Source organism: Spermophilus citellus (genome assembly GCF_964194105.1).
Source record: "Spermophilus citellus genome assembly, chromosome: 9".
Classification (NCBI taxonomy): domain Eukaryota; kingdom Metazoa; phylum Chordata; class Mammalia; order Rodentia; family Sciuridae; genus Spermophilus; species Spermophilus citellus.
This window is the reverse complement of record NC_138191.1, coordinates 128,308,701-128,323,446: the sequence shown is the minus strand read 5'-3', so window position 1 is coordinate 128,323,446 and position 14,746 is coordinate 128,308,701. Positions and strand designations below refer to the sequence as shown.

The 14,746-nt window shown below is 48.8% G+C and overlaps 2 protein-coding genes across 3 annotated transcripts in view; one reads left to right on the top strand and one right to left on the bottom strand.

Annotated features, from left to right (window-relative positions):
• Nucleotides 1-2,343, bottom strand: part of ZBTB17 (zinc finger and BTB domain containing 17) — a 28,386-nt gene extending 26,043 nt beyond the window's left edge. For both annotated transcript variants that reach the window (XR_014023778.1, XM_081308088.1), the window contains exon 1: nt 2,194-2,343. Coding sequence is in view for 1 of the 2 variants with exons in the window: in XM_081308088.1 (XP_081164214.1) it covers nt 2,194-2,200 (7 nt within the window). In the remaining variant the exon portion in view is untranslated. The remainder of the gene's footprint in view (nt 1-2,193) is intronic.
• Nucleotides 2,344-12,221: 9,878 nt separating this feature from the next.
• SRARP (steroid receptor associated and regulated protein) lies at nt 12,222-14,675 on the top strand. The gene is made up of 2 exons (XM_081308804.1): nt 12,222-12,346; nt 13,877-14,675. Exons 1-2 carry the CDS (start codon nt 12,277-12,279, stop codon nt 14,311-14,313), a joined length of 507 nt encoding a protein of 168 aa, XP_081164930.1. The 5' UTR covers nt 12,222-12,276; the 3' UTR covers nt 14,314-14,675.
• The last annotated feature ends 71 nt before the right edge of the window (nt 14,676-14,746 follow it).

Sequence of the window (14,746 nt, the reverse complement as noted above, 5' to 3'; positions counted from 1 at the left end):
AGATTTCCAAATAGCCCAGTCTACTCTTTTCTGACAATCTGTCTACATAAACTGCAGCTTGGCTCCCCTCCTCCAGCTCACTATTTGAATCAAAGACACTCAGTGAAAAAATCTGATGAGAAAATGAAGGGTGGCAGCACCTGCTCCCTAAGACTTCCACCCACCCATCAAACAGGCAAGTGCAGAATGCTTGGCACAGAGCAAGTGCTCAATAAATGTTAAACGGGGTTACTGTTGGCCTGCTGCATGCCGGAAAATGTGCTGGACACAAAGATGAATAAACGCAGCTTCGGTCCCCACACTCTGGAACTCCTGCTTTATGGAAGACTGAGAGGCAAAAACCCCGAGGCTGCTCTGGGTACTACTCCACCATGGCATTCCACTGCGCTGACCCGGACACTGTTCTTCTCATTTCCCACCCTCCCCTAGGTGAGCATGTCCCCTCTCCTGGCTCCAGGAGACTTAGGTAGATGACAGCCAAAGGGATCACCACCAGATGGTTTCACTTGAAAGTTTTACAGGCACCTGACTCCAAAGTCTTCTCTCCTTGTGCTCTTCCTATAGCATTGAGTGGTATTGGCATCTACCTGTGAAGAACTAGGAGACAATCCTGACCCCTCCCTGCCCCTTACTCTCTCATTGAACTAATCACTGTTTTCCAGTTCTACCTTGGAAACCATCTCTCCCCAACTCTGCCTCTAACCTAACTCAAGTCCACCCCCATTTCTCAACCGGATTAGTCTAGCAGCCTCTTAATGGGCTTCCAGGGCCATTTCCTCTGACACATTCTTCAGCATGGCCAGCCATCTTTCTAATCTACAAGCCTAATTATTATTAGGTGGTGGTGGTAGTAGTAGTAGTAGTACCAGGGAGTGAACCCAGGGGTGCTTAGCCACTGAGCCACATCCCCAGGCCCTTTCTATTTTTCAATTTGAGACAGGTTCTAAGTTGTTTGGGGCCTCAGGAAGTTGCTGAGGCTGGCTTTGAACTTGGCTGACTCAGTCTCTCAGTGGCTAGGATTATAGGTGTGCACTATCCACCCCGGCCACAAGACTGATTCTTAAATGCCGAGTTCTCCATAACTTAAAATGTATTTATTTAATTATTTTTGGTAGTAGGGATTGAACCCAGGAGCGCTTTACACTGAGCTACCTCCCGAGACCCTACAATTTAAAGTCCTTATCTGGGTTTACAAGGTCCCCTACGGCTCAGAGAGAGCCTGCTTCCTTCAGCCTTGTCTCCTGTCTTCCACCCAGATCCCTGCCCCCTTCTCCAGCTTTAGGTGTCAGTTTTCTTCGGGGGACAGAAGCCTCCCTGGATTCACCCAGACTCCCGGAGCAGCGAAGTGCCTCTACTGCGTCTTCCCTGAGCAAGGGGGGCACTTCTTCCCGCGCAGCAGTATCTCAAGGTCTCCCACCTGAGTCTGAACTCCGGGAAATGATGACACAAATACCAGCAACGCGCACTTGTACGGCATTTACTCGTAACCACAGGTATTTTAAGCACTTTACACCTACTACCTCATTTAACCTTTATCTCAATCTTGGGCGGCAGATTTTATTATCCTCTCTGCTTCACGGATGAGGAAACCGAGGCAGGGAGCCCAAAGAGCCCAGAGACGCAGCCTGGAGAGGGAACCGGCCTCTCCTGGCCGCGGGCCCCGCGCTGGCGGGCGTCAGGCTGCATCGCGGGCTCTGCCCGGGACCCGAGGGGGCCGAACCGCGTCCGCGGAACGAATGAATGAACGGCGCCTCCTGACAGGGCCAGCGGCGGCCGCGGCGGACCTGCGCCCTCCAGCCTCCGCCGGCGACGAGCGCAGCCCAGCACCTCGCCCCCTCGCGGTCGCAGAACGCCCACCCGCCGCGGCGCGCGGGGTCAAGGGGCGGTGACAGCCGGAGGCGGGGGCGGAGATGCTACCAGCTGGGGTGTCACCCGGCCCCGGAGGGCACTCTCGCCGCCTCGCCGGGGCAGCAAGTCCGCCCGCCCACTTCCCGCCCGCTCTCCGGGCGGCGCCCCCTCCCAGCGGCCCCGCACCTGCTGCCCGCGGTGTCCCCTCAGCCGGGTTCCCGTCCCATTCCACTTCCCTCCCCTCCCCCACACAACCGTCCATGGCGTCCCGCCGCGCCCCATCCTCCGCCGCCTCCGCCCCGGCTCCGGGAACTCCCCCGGCCCCCGGCGCTTGATGACCCTCACCTGCCATGTCCCGGACCCCACCGCAGGAGGAGGTGCATCACGGCCGCGAGAAGGCCAGGGACGGCACTTCAGAGCAGACAAAGGGCGCCGCCATGTTAGAGTCGGGCGGAACCGACCTCGCTGGCTTCCCGGCTGCAACTTCCGGCGCATGCGCAACGCTCTCGCTGGATGCGCGACCGCGGACCGACGCATGCGCCTAGCTATCCAAAAGTTCTAAGTTACTTCTGCGCTTAGAATTGTCCTCATTATAACCCTGCCTTACCACGATGACAGTACCGACTTCCATGTGTTCAGCGCTTGTTGAGCGCCAGACGCTGCGTTGAGCTCTTTATGTGCATTCTCATTAAATTCTTTTTTTTTCAAAGAGAGAGTGAGAGAGGGGAGAGAGAGAGAGAGAGAGAGAGAATTTTTAATATTTATTTTTTAGTTCTCGGCGGACACAACATCTTTGTTGGTATGTGGTGCTGAGGATCGAACCCGGGCCGCACGCATGCGAGGCGAGCGCGCTACCGCTTGAGCCACATCCCCAGCCCCTCATTAAATTCTTATAACAACTTTCAAATAGTTTTATTTTCCCCCCCTTTTGAAGAAGGGAAAAGGGAGACTCACAAAGGATAAAATAATCACACATCTTCTAAGTGATGGGGCAGAGATATGAACCTAGTTGTGACTCCAAAGCTGTAAATCCCATTATATTTTTCTACTTTTTAAACCACCGTCACCCGCTCCATATTTACTCGACTCCAGGATTAGCCTGAGTGCAAGTGAGGTTGCCCTACAACGGGTGTGTACACGCCCCGCCTGGCACCTCATTCCATCTCTTTGGTTTCTCAAAGTCACTGACTTCTTCCTTAGTTTGTGGGCTTTCTCCTTTTAATCTTCTGGCCCTGTTTATTTTCCATGATCCATAATTTTATTTGTTTATTTATCTATTTGTGGTGCTGGGATGGAACCCTGGACTTTGCAAATGCATTCCTACTGAGCTACACCGGCCCTGTGATCCACAATTTTAACTACACTCTCACCACCATCGCCACCTACTCTTCTGCTTCCTTATTTTTTTGTCACATGGGTTGGTAAGAATTCCAACGATGGTGAATCAAGCGTCACCTTTTCTCTTTGCCTGCACCCAAACAGCCAATCACAGCTGAAGAAAGTATTCAACAGGACAGGCTATTCCTACACATTTTCAGTCCCTGGCCCTTAAGTAGAACGACAGCAAATGTCACTTTGGCCAACTCACTACTATCTTCACAATGACTATGGAAACTAAAAAGTTCAGCAGTTAACATCCTGGATTTTTAAGTTTGTTATTTAACCTGTGGTAAGAATATTTAACATGAGCTCTGTCTTATTAACAAATGTTTAATTGTGCAACACAGCACAGGCACAGTATTGTACAACAGCTCTTTAGGGTAACATTTCTCTTGTACAATGAGCCTTTATGACCATTGGTTAGCAATTCCCTATTTCCCCTTTTCTCCAACCTCTGGCAACCACAATTCTACCCTCTGATTTTATTAATTTGACCATTTTTAGATACTTCATGGAAGTGGAATCATAGTATTCGTCTTCAATGACTGCTTTCTTTCACTTAGTATAATGCCCTCAAGTTTTATCATTGTTGTTGAACATTGCAGGGTTCCTTTTTTAAGGCCAAATAATATTTCATTGTATGTACATACCACATTTTCTTCATCTACTAATCTACTGATGGACATTTAGGTTGTTTCCACATCCTGGCCATTTCAAATAGTGCTGCAGTGAACATTGGCGTGCTACTATTTCTTTGAGATTCTGATTTCAGTTCTGTAGGATAAATACTTAGAAGTAAGATTGCTGAATCTAATTTTATTTATTTATTATTGATACCAGGGACTGAACCCAGGGATGCTTAACCACTGAATCACATCCCTCAGCCCTTTTTATTTAGGGACAGGGTCTTGCTAAGCCTCCCTAAGTTGCTGAGGCTGGCTTTGAACTTGTCATCCTCCTGCCTCAGCCTCTGGGATTTCAGGTGTGCACTACCATGCCCTTCCTTATCTATTTATTTTTTCAGTGCCAGAATCAAGCCCAGAATCTTGTACCTGCTAAGCAAGTACTCTACCCAGAGCTACTTTCTCACCCTATTTTTTAATTTATGAGGAATTTCCATGTTGGCCACACCATTTTGCATTCCCAACAGCTGTGCACAGGGGTTCTGGTTTCTTTGCATCCTCCTCCACCCTGGACTTTCACATCTTTTTTAGGGGGAAATAATGGATTTGGTAAGAATCCTCTTATCTTCCCAATACTGAGTGTACAAATGTGTGTCTATCTTCATTAGATGGGTTTTATCAGGACCCAGCATCCATTCTCTCCAGAATGTAAGAGGTTAAATTTTTACTTCTCAGACTTAATTGGAGTTGGAATCTCACCTATGGATGGATTCTTCCGGTAAGTGAGAACTGGAAGGTGACAGTCATCACAGTCCTGCATATGAGAAAGATTCCCTCTCGTGACCCCCTAGCATGTTTTTGGGGTGCTGGGGATTGAATCCAGGGGTGCTCCATCACTGAGCCCTGATCCTTTTTATTTGTTTATTTTTAATTTTGAGACAAGGTTTTGCTAAATTGCCCAGGCCAGCCTTGAACATGCAATCCTTCTGCCTCAGTTTCTGGGTCACCGGTATTACTGGCGCATACCACCGAACTCAGGCCTTAATTTTTGGTTTTGTTTGTTGGTACTGGGGATTGAGCTTAGGGGCACTCAACCACCGAGCCACATCCCCAGCCCTATTTTGTATTTTATTTAGAGACAGGGTCTCACTGAGTTGCTTAGTGCCTCACTTTTGCTGAGGCTGGCTTTGAACTTGCAATCCTCCTGCCTCAGCCTCCTGAGTGGCTGGGATTACAGGCATGTGCCACCTCACCTGGCCATGATGTGTTCTAAAATGCAATAATTCCCGGAATGGTCTCTGATTTCCCATTTTCTTGATTGTAGCAGAAGCAACAGTTCTTGATTGGTGAGTTCTAAAGTGTTCTGGGAATCACTATTGAAGGTCCACTACAGTGACCACTCTTTCAGCCCTTCAGATGATTTTATAAATACCTAATTTTCTCTATTAAATTCCTCTGTGCTTAAAAGAAGCCTATAAACAACATGGAAATGTTCTGCACCTTGCCTATATCAACACCAGTGTCCTGGTTGTAATATCGTACTAGTTTCACAAGTTATTAGAATCAGTGGAGATTGGGTAAAGGATGCAGGGTGGTCTCTCTGTATTATTTCTTACAACTGTATGTGAACCTACAATTATTTCAAAATTAAAATTTTTTAATTAAAAAGAAAATCTGGGGACTAGAGGTGTAGCTCAGTGGTAGGGTGCTGGCCTAGCATGCCTGAGGCCCTTGCTTCAGTCCCTAGCGGTGAAGAAAGAAAGAGGGAGAGAAAGAGAAAGGACATGATCAGAAAGGAGAAAGAGTCCAGTGAGTTTTCTGTTTTGGCAGGTGGTGGGTCCTCAAGGCTGAAAATCAGGAGACTGGATTGGAAGGTGATCCCCATGTAATCAATTTCAGGCAGGAAAAAAGTCATTACTTAAGTTGTCACTTATGATGATAAATATCATTGCTGAGGGGAGATTGTCTAATGAAGACAAGAGTGCAATTGACCATTCTGGTGGGAATAAAGATGGGAAGAGCTGCTTACAACTGCACTGCGATCTCCAGAAATGAAAGACTGAGGGTTTACGTACTCAGCATAACACAGGGTCAGAGACCAGGGCCACTCTTGACCACTGGGGGGGGGGGGGGATACACACACACACACACACACACACACACACACTTTACATATATATGTAAAGTGCTCCTGGGTTCAATCTCAAGTACCAATGAGAGAGAGAGAGAGAGAGAGAATTGGAAAGGGGATATTTGGGTAGACAGCAGTTTCCCAACTCCCCAAATCCAAAATCCAATGAGAACTCCTTGCAGGTGGAAGCAGCCCCTCTTCCCATCTGCTGATCCTCATTTCCATGGGAGCTGTAGTGGTCTCACCTGAGGATGTTATTGCTCGAGGGCAGGCTGATTGCTTGAGAAGGCTCCACCCACCTCTGTGGCTTCCAGATTTGTAAGAATAGCTTCCAAAAAACCTCAAGGACCAGCCTGAGTCTGACCCTAGTTTACAAAACAAGCCTTGGGCAATTAAGTGAACAGAAACCTAGGGAACAGGGGCATGACTGGAGTCTAGAGGAGCTGTGTCAGGGAGGAAAGAACACAACAACGTTCAACTTCGCTGAATTTGTAACAGGGGTTCACTTGATGCTTTGACTATATCCCTTCTGGCTTTGAAAGTTACATGTCCCCCCGCCCCAAATCCTGTTTTCCCTAAACTTCTCCCTGATCTTCTTTTTCCTAATCTTCTCCCCCATCTTCTTTTCCCTGATCTCCTTCCTGATCTCTCCTCCCTAATCTCATTTTCTCTGAATCACCTCTGTAAAAGTCCCCTGTTCCTGAAGATAGGCAGAATCACAGCCTTTGGGACAGGAGTCTCCTGTGTCTCCCCTTTGCTAGCAAAGCAATAAACCTTCTTTTTCCTTTTTCTCAAAACCATGTCCTCATTATTGGATTGGCATCAGAGACAAGGACTGAGATTTCGGCAACAAATTTATGAATATGATATAAGGGCACATGGCAGAGATTTGGGATTTTGTTCTTCAAATGGAAATAGTGTTTCTGTTGTTGTTTTGTACTAGGGATTAAACCCAGGGGGTGCTTTACCACTGAGCCACATCCCCAGCCCTTTTTATTTTTTTATTTTGAGACAGGGTCTCACTAAGTTGCTTAGGGCTTTGCTAAATTGCTGAGGCTGGCCTTGAACTTGTGATCTTCCTGCCCCAGCCTCCCAAGTTGCTGGGATTACAGGCATGTGCCACCGTACCTGGTTCAAATTGAAATAGTTATAAGAGCTCATCTGAGTGATTGAAATCTGGGCTCTCCATTGGCCTTTATCAAATGAAGCTGGATGCCAGAAACTCCTTAGGATGGTGTGGAAGAAAGAAGCCCAACCCTGGGCTCGATGGCTGGACGGGGCAGACACCAAGTCCTCCGTCTAACCCGAGAGGGGATGATTCCCAGTTACCTGGTTTCTCGCCGGAGATCATTGCTTCAGTATGTTACCAGTAGGTGCTCCAAGTCCCACCCAATATCCCTCCACTCAACCACCAGAGTGACATGAGTGACATGCTGAGTCTCCAGCCTACCCCTCACCCACCTGCCACCTGAAGGTTTCTGTCCACATTTTCCCAGCAACTGGAATTTTTCAGGTGATTAGCCACCTCATAGACATAAACTTGAAAAGCTGTAGATGAACCAACATACATCTATTTATACAATTTAGATTATTGATTTGATGACACAAATATTGAAAATCTGAGTTATATAGCTCATAACTTCTAAGTGAGCTACACATAACTTTTTTTTTTTTTTTCGGTACTGGGGATTGAACTCAGGGGCACTCGAGCCCTGAGCCACATCCCCAGCCCTATTTTGTATTTCATTTACAGACAGGGTCTCACTAAGTTGCTTAGTGCCTCACTTTTGCTGAGGCTGGCTTTGAACTCATGATTCTCCTGTCTTAGCCTCCCGAGCTGATGGGATTACAGGAGTGTGCCACCGCACCCAGCTACACATAATTTATCAAGCATACTTTTTGCCCTCTGCCCACTCATCATGAAATGGTTTCTGTTTCCTTTTTGCAGAGCTGGGGACTGAGTTGTACCCCCAGTCCCTTTTTTCCTATTTATTTATTTAGATGGACACAACACTACACAATTTTTGTGTGGTGCTGAGGATCGAACCTGGGTCCCACCCGTGCTAGGCGAGCTCTCTACCTCTGAGCCACAATCCCAGCCCCCCTTTTTTCCTATTGTTTTGGTTTTTGGACACAGGATCTCGATATGTTATCCAGGCTGGACCCAAACTCATACCTCAGCCTCCTGAGTAGCTTTCCGTTTTGAAATATATTTTAGATACACAAAATTAGAAAAAATAAAATGTTTTCTATATGGCCATCATATAGACTCAGGAGTTTTTATTCTTTGTTTCTTTTAGTGCAGAAGTGTTAAAGCAAATTCCAGGCATCATGACATTCTACTCTGATATATTTCAGCGTGCAGCCATTAAAAAATAATCCTGGGGCTGGGATTGTGGCTAAAAAATATGAACTCAAGGAAAAAAATACTTTTATGTAGTTTCCAAAAAATGTAACCTCTGAGGCCCCCACCTCCCCCGACCTTGGGTATAAAGTTCCAAACATTTCCAGACTCAAGGTCCTGAGAATTTTAAGTGATAGCCTCTCTGGACCCTGCAGCCAATAAACCTGCTTCTTGATTCCTTGGTGTTTGGCCTCTTCTGCCCTACATCACAACCACAAGAGTGGGATCCCAGATAGAATAAATTAGACTCCTATGTATATATAATCTGCCAAAATTCATTCTACTATCATGTATAACTAAAAAGAGCAAATAAAATAATGATAATCATCATCATCATCATCATCATCATCATCATCATCCTGCCGAGTGCTCTGGTGCATGCCTATAATCCCAGCAGCTGGGGAGACTGAGGCAGGAGGATTGTGAGTTCAAAGTCAGCCTCAGCAACTTGGGGAGGCCCTAAACAACTCAGTGAGACCCTGTCTCAAAATACAAAAAAAAGGGCTGGAGATGTGGCTTAGTGGTTAAGGACCCCTGGGTTCAGTTCACAGTATCAATCAATCAATGGTGCCATGGCTCATGTCTTAATCCCAGCGAATCGGAATCTAAGGCAGGAGGATTGCAAGTTTGAGGCCAGCCTGGACAATTTAGCAAAACCCTGCCTTGAAATTTAAAAATACAAATGATAAAAAGGGCTAGGTGTAAATTTCTACAGTAGAGTGCCCCACACTACAAAGGGAAAGAAAAAAACCAAAAGAACATATTGTTTTGGAATCATTGGCTATCCAACCATAATCAAACATTTCTAGTTTTCTCCAACTGTCTTTTCGTGATTGCTTTGTTCAAGTCAGGATTCACAGAGGGCCTCCCATCACGGCCACACTGGGTGGTGGTGGTGTTGTTCCAAACCGTCTTTTTGAGTCACTTTTGTTCTGATGTTTTCCGTTCATTCCATTCCGTTGCCTCATGGCAGAAATGGGTCACCCATCTCTCAGAACTTCCTACACTCTGGACTTCCCTGCTTTTCATCCTGTCCCATAAGCTGTACTTTGTCCCCCTGTTCCCCATTACTTAACCCCAGGCCTGAGTAGACTCAAACCAGCCTGTGGGTGAGAGCACACAACTGAGACCTTCGGAAAGCATCCCCTGAGGCCTCTGGGTGGGGAGCTGGACAGCCAGCCTTCTCCTCCGGAAAATTCCCATCAACTTTCCACTTGTAGTGGAATCTTCCTTCCTTATCTGAGGCAATGATTTCATTAGTGATTGGAAAAATCAGTGCCTTGGGCCTGGATCAGCTGGAATTTTTCTGTAAACAAGAATTCCTCCCAACAACCAGGTCTGTATGGTTACCCAGAAATGTAGTTCAATGAGGAGAAAGAAGACAGAAGTTTTTTTCCTTTCTAAAAAGTAACGTTAGCTGGGCACGGTGGCACATGCCTGTCATTCCAGCACTTCGGGAGGCTGAGGCAGGAGGATCTCAAGTTCAAAGCCAGCCTCAGCAAAAGCAAGGTGCTAAGGGACTCAGCGAGACCCTGTCTCTAAATAAAATACAAAATAGGGCTGGGATGTGGCTCAGTGATTGAGTGCCCCTGAGTTCAATCCCCAGTTTCTCTGGATTAGTCCCAATTAGTCTCATGTCTAAGCCAAGGTCACAGGTTTGGGAGAAGGACCTAGCAGAGGTGAACACCCTTCTCATCACATGGTATCAGAGTTGCCTACATGGGCACGGCTGTTAAGAAATTTTTTTTTAATTTGTGGTAAAATATATATTGCTAAAGTGACATTTTAAGTCATTTAATGCAGGCAAAAAATATTTGGCGAGGATTTCATTTTGTTTTAGTTTCTTTGCTATTTGCCTAGCATGTTCGTTTTCTATTGATGCTGTACCAAGTCACCACAATACAGTCACTAAAGGTAACACAAATTTATTCTCTGCGGATCATCAACACCCACCAAATCAAGGAGCACAGGAAGGCTCCTCCGTGGAGTTGCTAGGGAAGAATCCTTTTCCTGCCTTTTCCCAGCCTCCAGAGGCACCTGGGTTTTTTGGCTCAGCGTCTCTTCCTCTGTTGCTGTGATACTATATTTATTTTTTTGTCCATGGTCCCTAGCTCCAGGGATTAGGACAATAAGGGTGAAGTGTTTGGCTTTTTGTCTTTGGTTTCCAAAGAGGCTTCAAGGCCATAAAGGCTAGGAGCCCTCTGTTAGGAAGGTGAGGCACTTTCAGCCTCAGAAGCAAGGTCTCTCTCCTACCTGACCACCCCCCTTCACCTGCTCCTTTTTCTCCCCACGGCAGGTCTTAGAAACTAGAGCTTCCTGAGATGGGCCACAGAGAGGAAAAACCTACCCTAACCTTCCCCCACCTTTCTACCTCGGAGATGGCCAGAGAAAACATTGCCTGAGAGTAGACCTTTTTTTATTTCTTTAAAAAAAAATCTGTATTGCTGAGGATTGACCCCAGGGCCTTGAGCATGCTAGACAAGCGCTCACCCCTGAGCTGCCCCCAGCCCATGAAGCTCTCAAACCTCTCCTGGCAGGAGCAGTCCTGCCCGTGCCCCAGGGGGAGGGGTGCAGGCCGACAGTGCCACCAGGCTCTGCCCTCAGTCCAGCAGAACTAGAGGAAACCACCTCTACCCAGTCACCCACGCTTTAGTCACACTCGTGCCTTGAAGTCTCCATAGAAGCCCCAAATGACAGAGAGCTTTCCCGGGAGCTGAACACCTAGAGGTTCCTGGAGGGTGGCACACCAGGAGGGCATGGAAGCTCCTCCCGGGTTCCCGTGTGCCTGGCCCCCCGTTCACCTCTTCACCTGTTCGCTTCGTAACATCCGCTGCAATAAACCCACTAAAGAGGGTGTTTCCTGGAGTCCCGGGTGCTCTTGCAGATCAGTCGAACCCCAATTTATAGCTGGTGGGTCCGAAGCCCAGGTAAAGCATATGAATGGGGCTCTCCAAATGTCTGAACTGAGCAGTCCTGGGGACCCAGCCCTCAGCCTCTGGGATCCGATGTGGTCCCCAGGTTGACACTGTCAGAACCCAGTTGAAATACAGGACACCCCGCTGGCACCTGCCACCAGAGACAGTGTAGTCTGAGAAACTGAATTGAGCTGGTTCCTTCCCCTGTGACAGAATCTCCAAAGCCAGCCATGGTGCATGGAGGCCTCAGTTGCTCCTGGCCTTCCTCCTCCTCCATGCGTCTTTCTACTCCGGCCAGGAAAGGTTGGATTCCCAGGACTCTTGGGATTAGACTGGGCTCAGCCGCGGAATCCAGGATCATCTCCTCAAGTCAAAGTCCACAGCCTTAATCACATCTGCAGAGTCCCTTCTGCCTTGGAAGGTAACCCATCCCGGGGTCCTGGGGCAGGGACACCTCCAGTGGACCATGATCCTGCTGGCCAGGCCGGGTTACCTCTTTTTTATGGAAATGATGCCGTTTCCATTTAATGCAGCTCGGTCGCCTTTCCTTCTAAAGTCCATCTCTTTTTCGGTGAACTCAGTGGTTTTGCCTGAGTATCTGCAGCACCCGTTTTAGATGGGAAACAAACCCACAAAGCGAGGTGGTGAAACGGGCAGATAAAGGCAGATTTGGGAAACTGAGGCCTGCTGAGAAGGTTCCAGAGACCCAGCCCAAGTCAGGAAGCAGCTAGGGTTGGGAAAACATAGTGTCCGTTTCATAGGAAGCCTGTCCCCTGGACCTAACAACAATCGTGTTGACATAGCCCTGCTGATCAATGCAAGCCCCTAACTGCCCTGGGCCAGTTCCTGTAGCTCACTCAGCGGATCCGGTCCGGATCTGGTAAATATAAAAGATCTGGTCCCTGGAGTGGGGTGGCTACATCCTGCAAGAGGTAGCGAGGACTTTGCCAGTCCCAGGCAGGCACTGTGAGTGGCATGGCTCCCTCAGAGGACTTCAGGGACTGGAGAACTAGCCTCAAAGACACCGGCCTAGAGACCAGCTCTGGTAAGGGGTGGCACAGGGCACCTCAGCCCTGGAGAAAGATCAGCTTCGGTGAAGGGGAGGTGGGCAGGCCAGGTGGGGGTCTGACGACACACACCCCACAGTGGAGTGGGGGGCTTCACGTAGTGCCTCAATTGACCAGCTGACCAGAACATAAGCTTTCTTCTGAGTCCATGGCATGGTGAAGAGTGCAGAATTAAGAGAACAGGCATGTTGTTTGGTTCACCTGAAAAGTTAGTTTTTTAAGAGAACAGACTGTGGTTTTAGATAGACCAGCTCTGACTCTTGCTTTATCGATAATTGATTTTTTTCGCTCACTCTTCTACCACCTAATAGGATCTGAGCTAAGGAGAAGGTGGGGTGCAACAGTTAGAGTAGGGATCCCCAGGTAGATGACACCGGGCGTGGATAGGACTCTCTGAGGCCATGGACAAAAGTATGTGGGGAGAAGCCAGGTGTGATGGTGAATACCTATAATCCCAGGGATTTGGGAGGCTGAGGCAAGAGGATCCCAAGTTACAAGCCTGTCTCAGAAACTTAGCAAAACCCTGTCTCAAAATAAAAAGGGCTGTAGCTCATTGGTAGTGCACCCTCTGGATTCAATCCCCAATTCCACAAATAAAATTAAATTTAAAGGGCTGGGGAGCCGGGCACAGTGGCGAATGCCTGTAATCCCAGTATCTAGGGAGGCTGAGTCAGGAGAGAGTTCAAAGCCAGCTTCAGCAAAAGGGAGGCACTAAGCAACTCAGTGAGACCCTGTCTCTAAATAAAATACAAAACAGGGCTGGGGATGTGGCTCAGGGTCAAGTGTCCCTGAGTTCAATCCCCAGTACCACAAATAAAATAACATTAAAATGACCAGGGTATAATAGCTCAGTGGAAGAATGTTTGCCTAGCATGCATGAACCCCTGGATTTAATTGCCAATATTACAAAAATGTGTTTAAAATAAGAAAAGATTATGTGGGGGGCGGGGGGGACAGTACGTGGAGCAGCACAGTATGCCCCAAGAACCACCAACACCCACATGAATTAAGCTTCAGTTTCCTCACCTCTAGTAGGTGGTCCCGGCCTTCCTCTTGATTGAGGAAACTGCTATTCCCAGTGTGCTCCATGGACCAACAGACGCAGCCTCTCTTGGGAGCCTGCTAGAAGAGCAGAATCTCAGCGCCCCCACCCCCAATGAGCTGCCCTCTAACAAGGTCCCTGGGCAGTTCACGTGCACAGGAAAGTGGAAGAGCCCCGATGTGCTGAACTTGAGGCTCCACGGTGGTTGATGAAGACAGGGTCTCAGGCTGGGGGTGCAACAGAGCTGTAGGGTGCTTTCCCAGTGTGTGCAAGGCCCCGGGTTCCACCCCCAGCACCACCAAAAACACATAGAGTAAAGATAAATCCATGCTGACCCCGTATTCTGAACCCCCAGCTGTCCTGTCATGTGGGTCACTTAAGCCCTACGGAACAGATGAAAGAATGCATTGGGAGACCTCGTCCCTGGCTGTGCCAACACCAACCTTGGTCTTTTCCTTCCTTCTAGGTGGGAAGCGGGCCCGCTGTCACAAGGCCATCCCTACGGCTCACATGACTTTCGTTATTGACTGTGTCCGTGGGAAACAGCTCTCCCTAGCAGCTCCCCCAGTGCCACCCCAAGTCCCCAGCCCTAGCCAGGGACCTGTTACTCTGCCAATGAAGACCTATATTGTGTTCTGTGGGGAAAACCAGCCCCAATCAGCTTTGGACATCCCTTGGGGTGGGGGGTGCCTTGCCCAGGCCAAGGATGCCCTGCCACCCCGCCCACCCCGCAGAGGGGCTGTGGACCCCGCTTCCCTCCCAGACAGCCCGCCCTGCCCCCAGGGGACTCCTAAAGCCCAGGGGAGGCCCCTGAAGACTGGGCCTGCGAGGTCTTCAACCTGGGGGACAGTCAAAGGCTCCCTCAAAGCCCTCTCTTCCTGTGTCTGTGGACAGACGGATTAACGGGAAGGGCCAGGCTGTGGGAGGAGGGGTTGGCATGCCAGGTCCCAATGCTCAAGGGCTGTGACTCCCAGGCCAGCCTCCTGTCCCCTGGGCCTACTAAAGGACAAAGGAAACAGCCAACCGGTGCACGTCTGCCTCCTCCGTCCTTCCCGTCCCTGCCAAACTTTCAAAAGAAGACGACCAGGACCCCCCTGCGGGGAAAGAGATTCATCATTCACCCAGCAGATACTAGAGGAGCATCTTCCATGTGCTGGCCCTGGGCAAGGCCCGGGGCATCGTTCTGGTTTTCACAAAGTTTCTATTCTTGGGGCAGGGGGCGGGAAGAAGGGTTAAACAAGTAAGCCAATAAATAAAGAAGGCGATTTTGAACCGTGATGAGTGCTAGGCAGGAACTGGAGGGAGCTGCTGGGCCAGGCATGGCTGGGGGACAGCT

Excerpts from the sequence above, each read along its gene's own strand:
- SRARP (XM_081308804.1), top strand. The coding sequence starts at position 12,277 with ATGGCTCCCTCAGAGGACTTCAGGGACTGGAGAACTAGCCTCAAAGAC. Across the intron at positions 12,347-13,876 it reads CGGCCTAGAGACCAGCTCTG|GTGGGAAGCGGGCCCGCTGT; the intron begins GTAAGGGGTGGC and ends CCTTCCTTCTAG.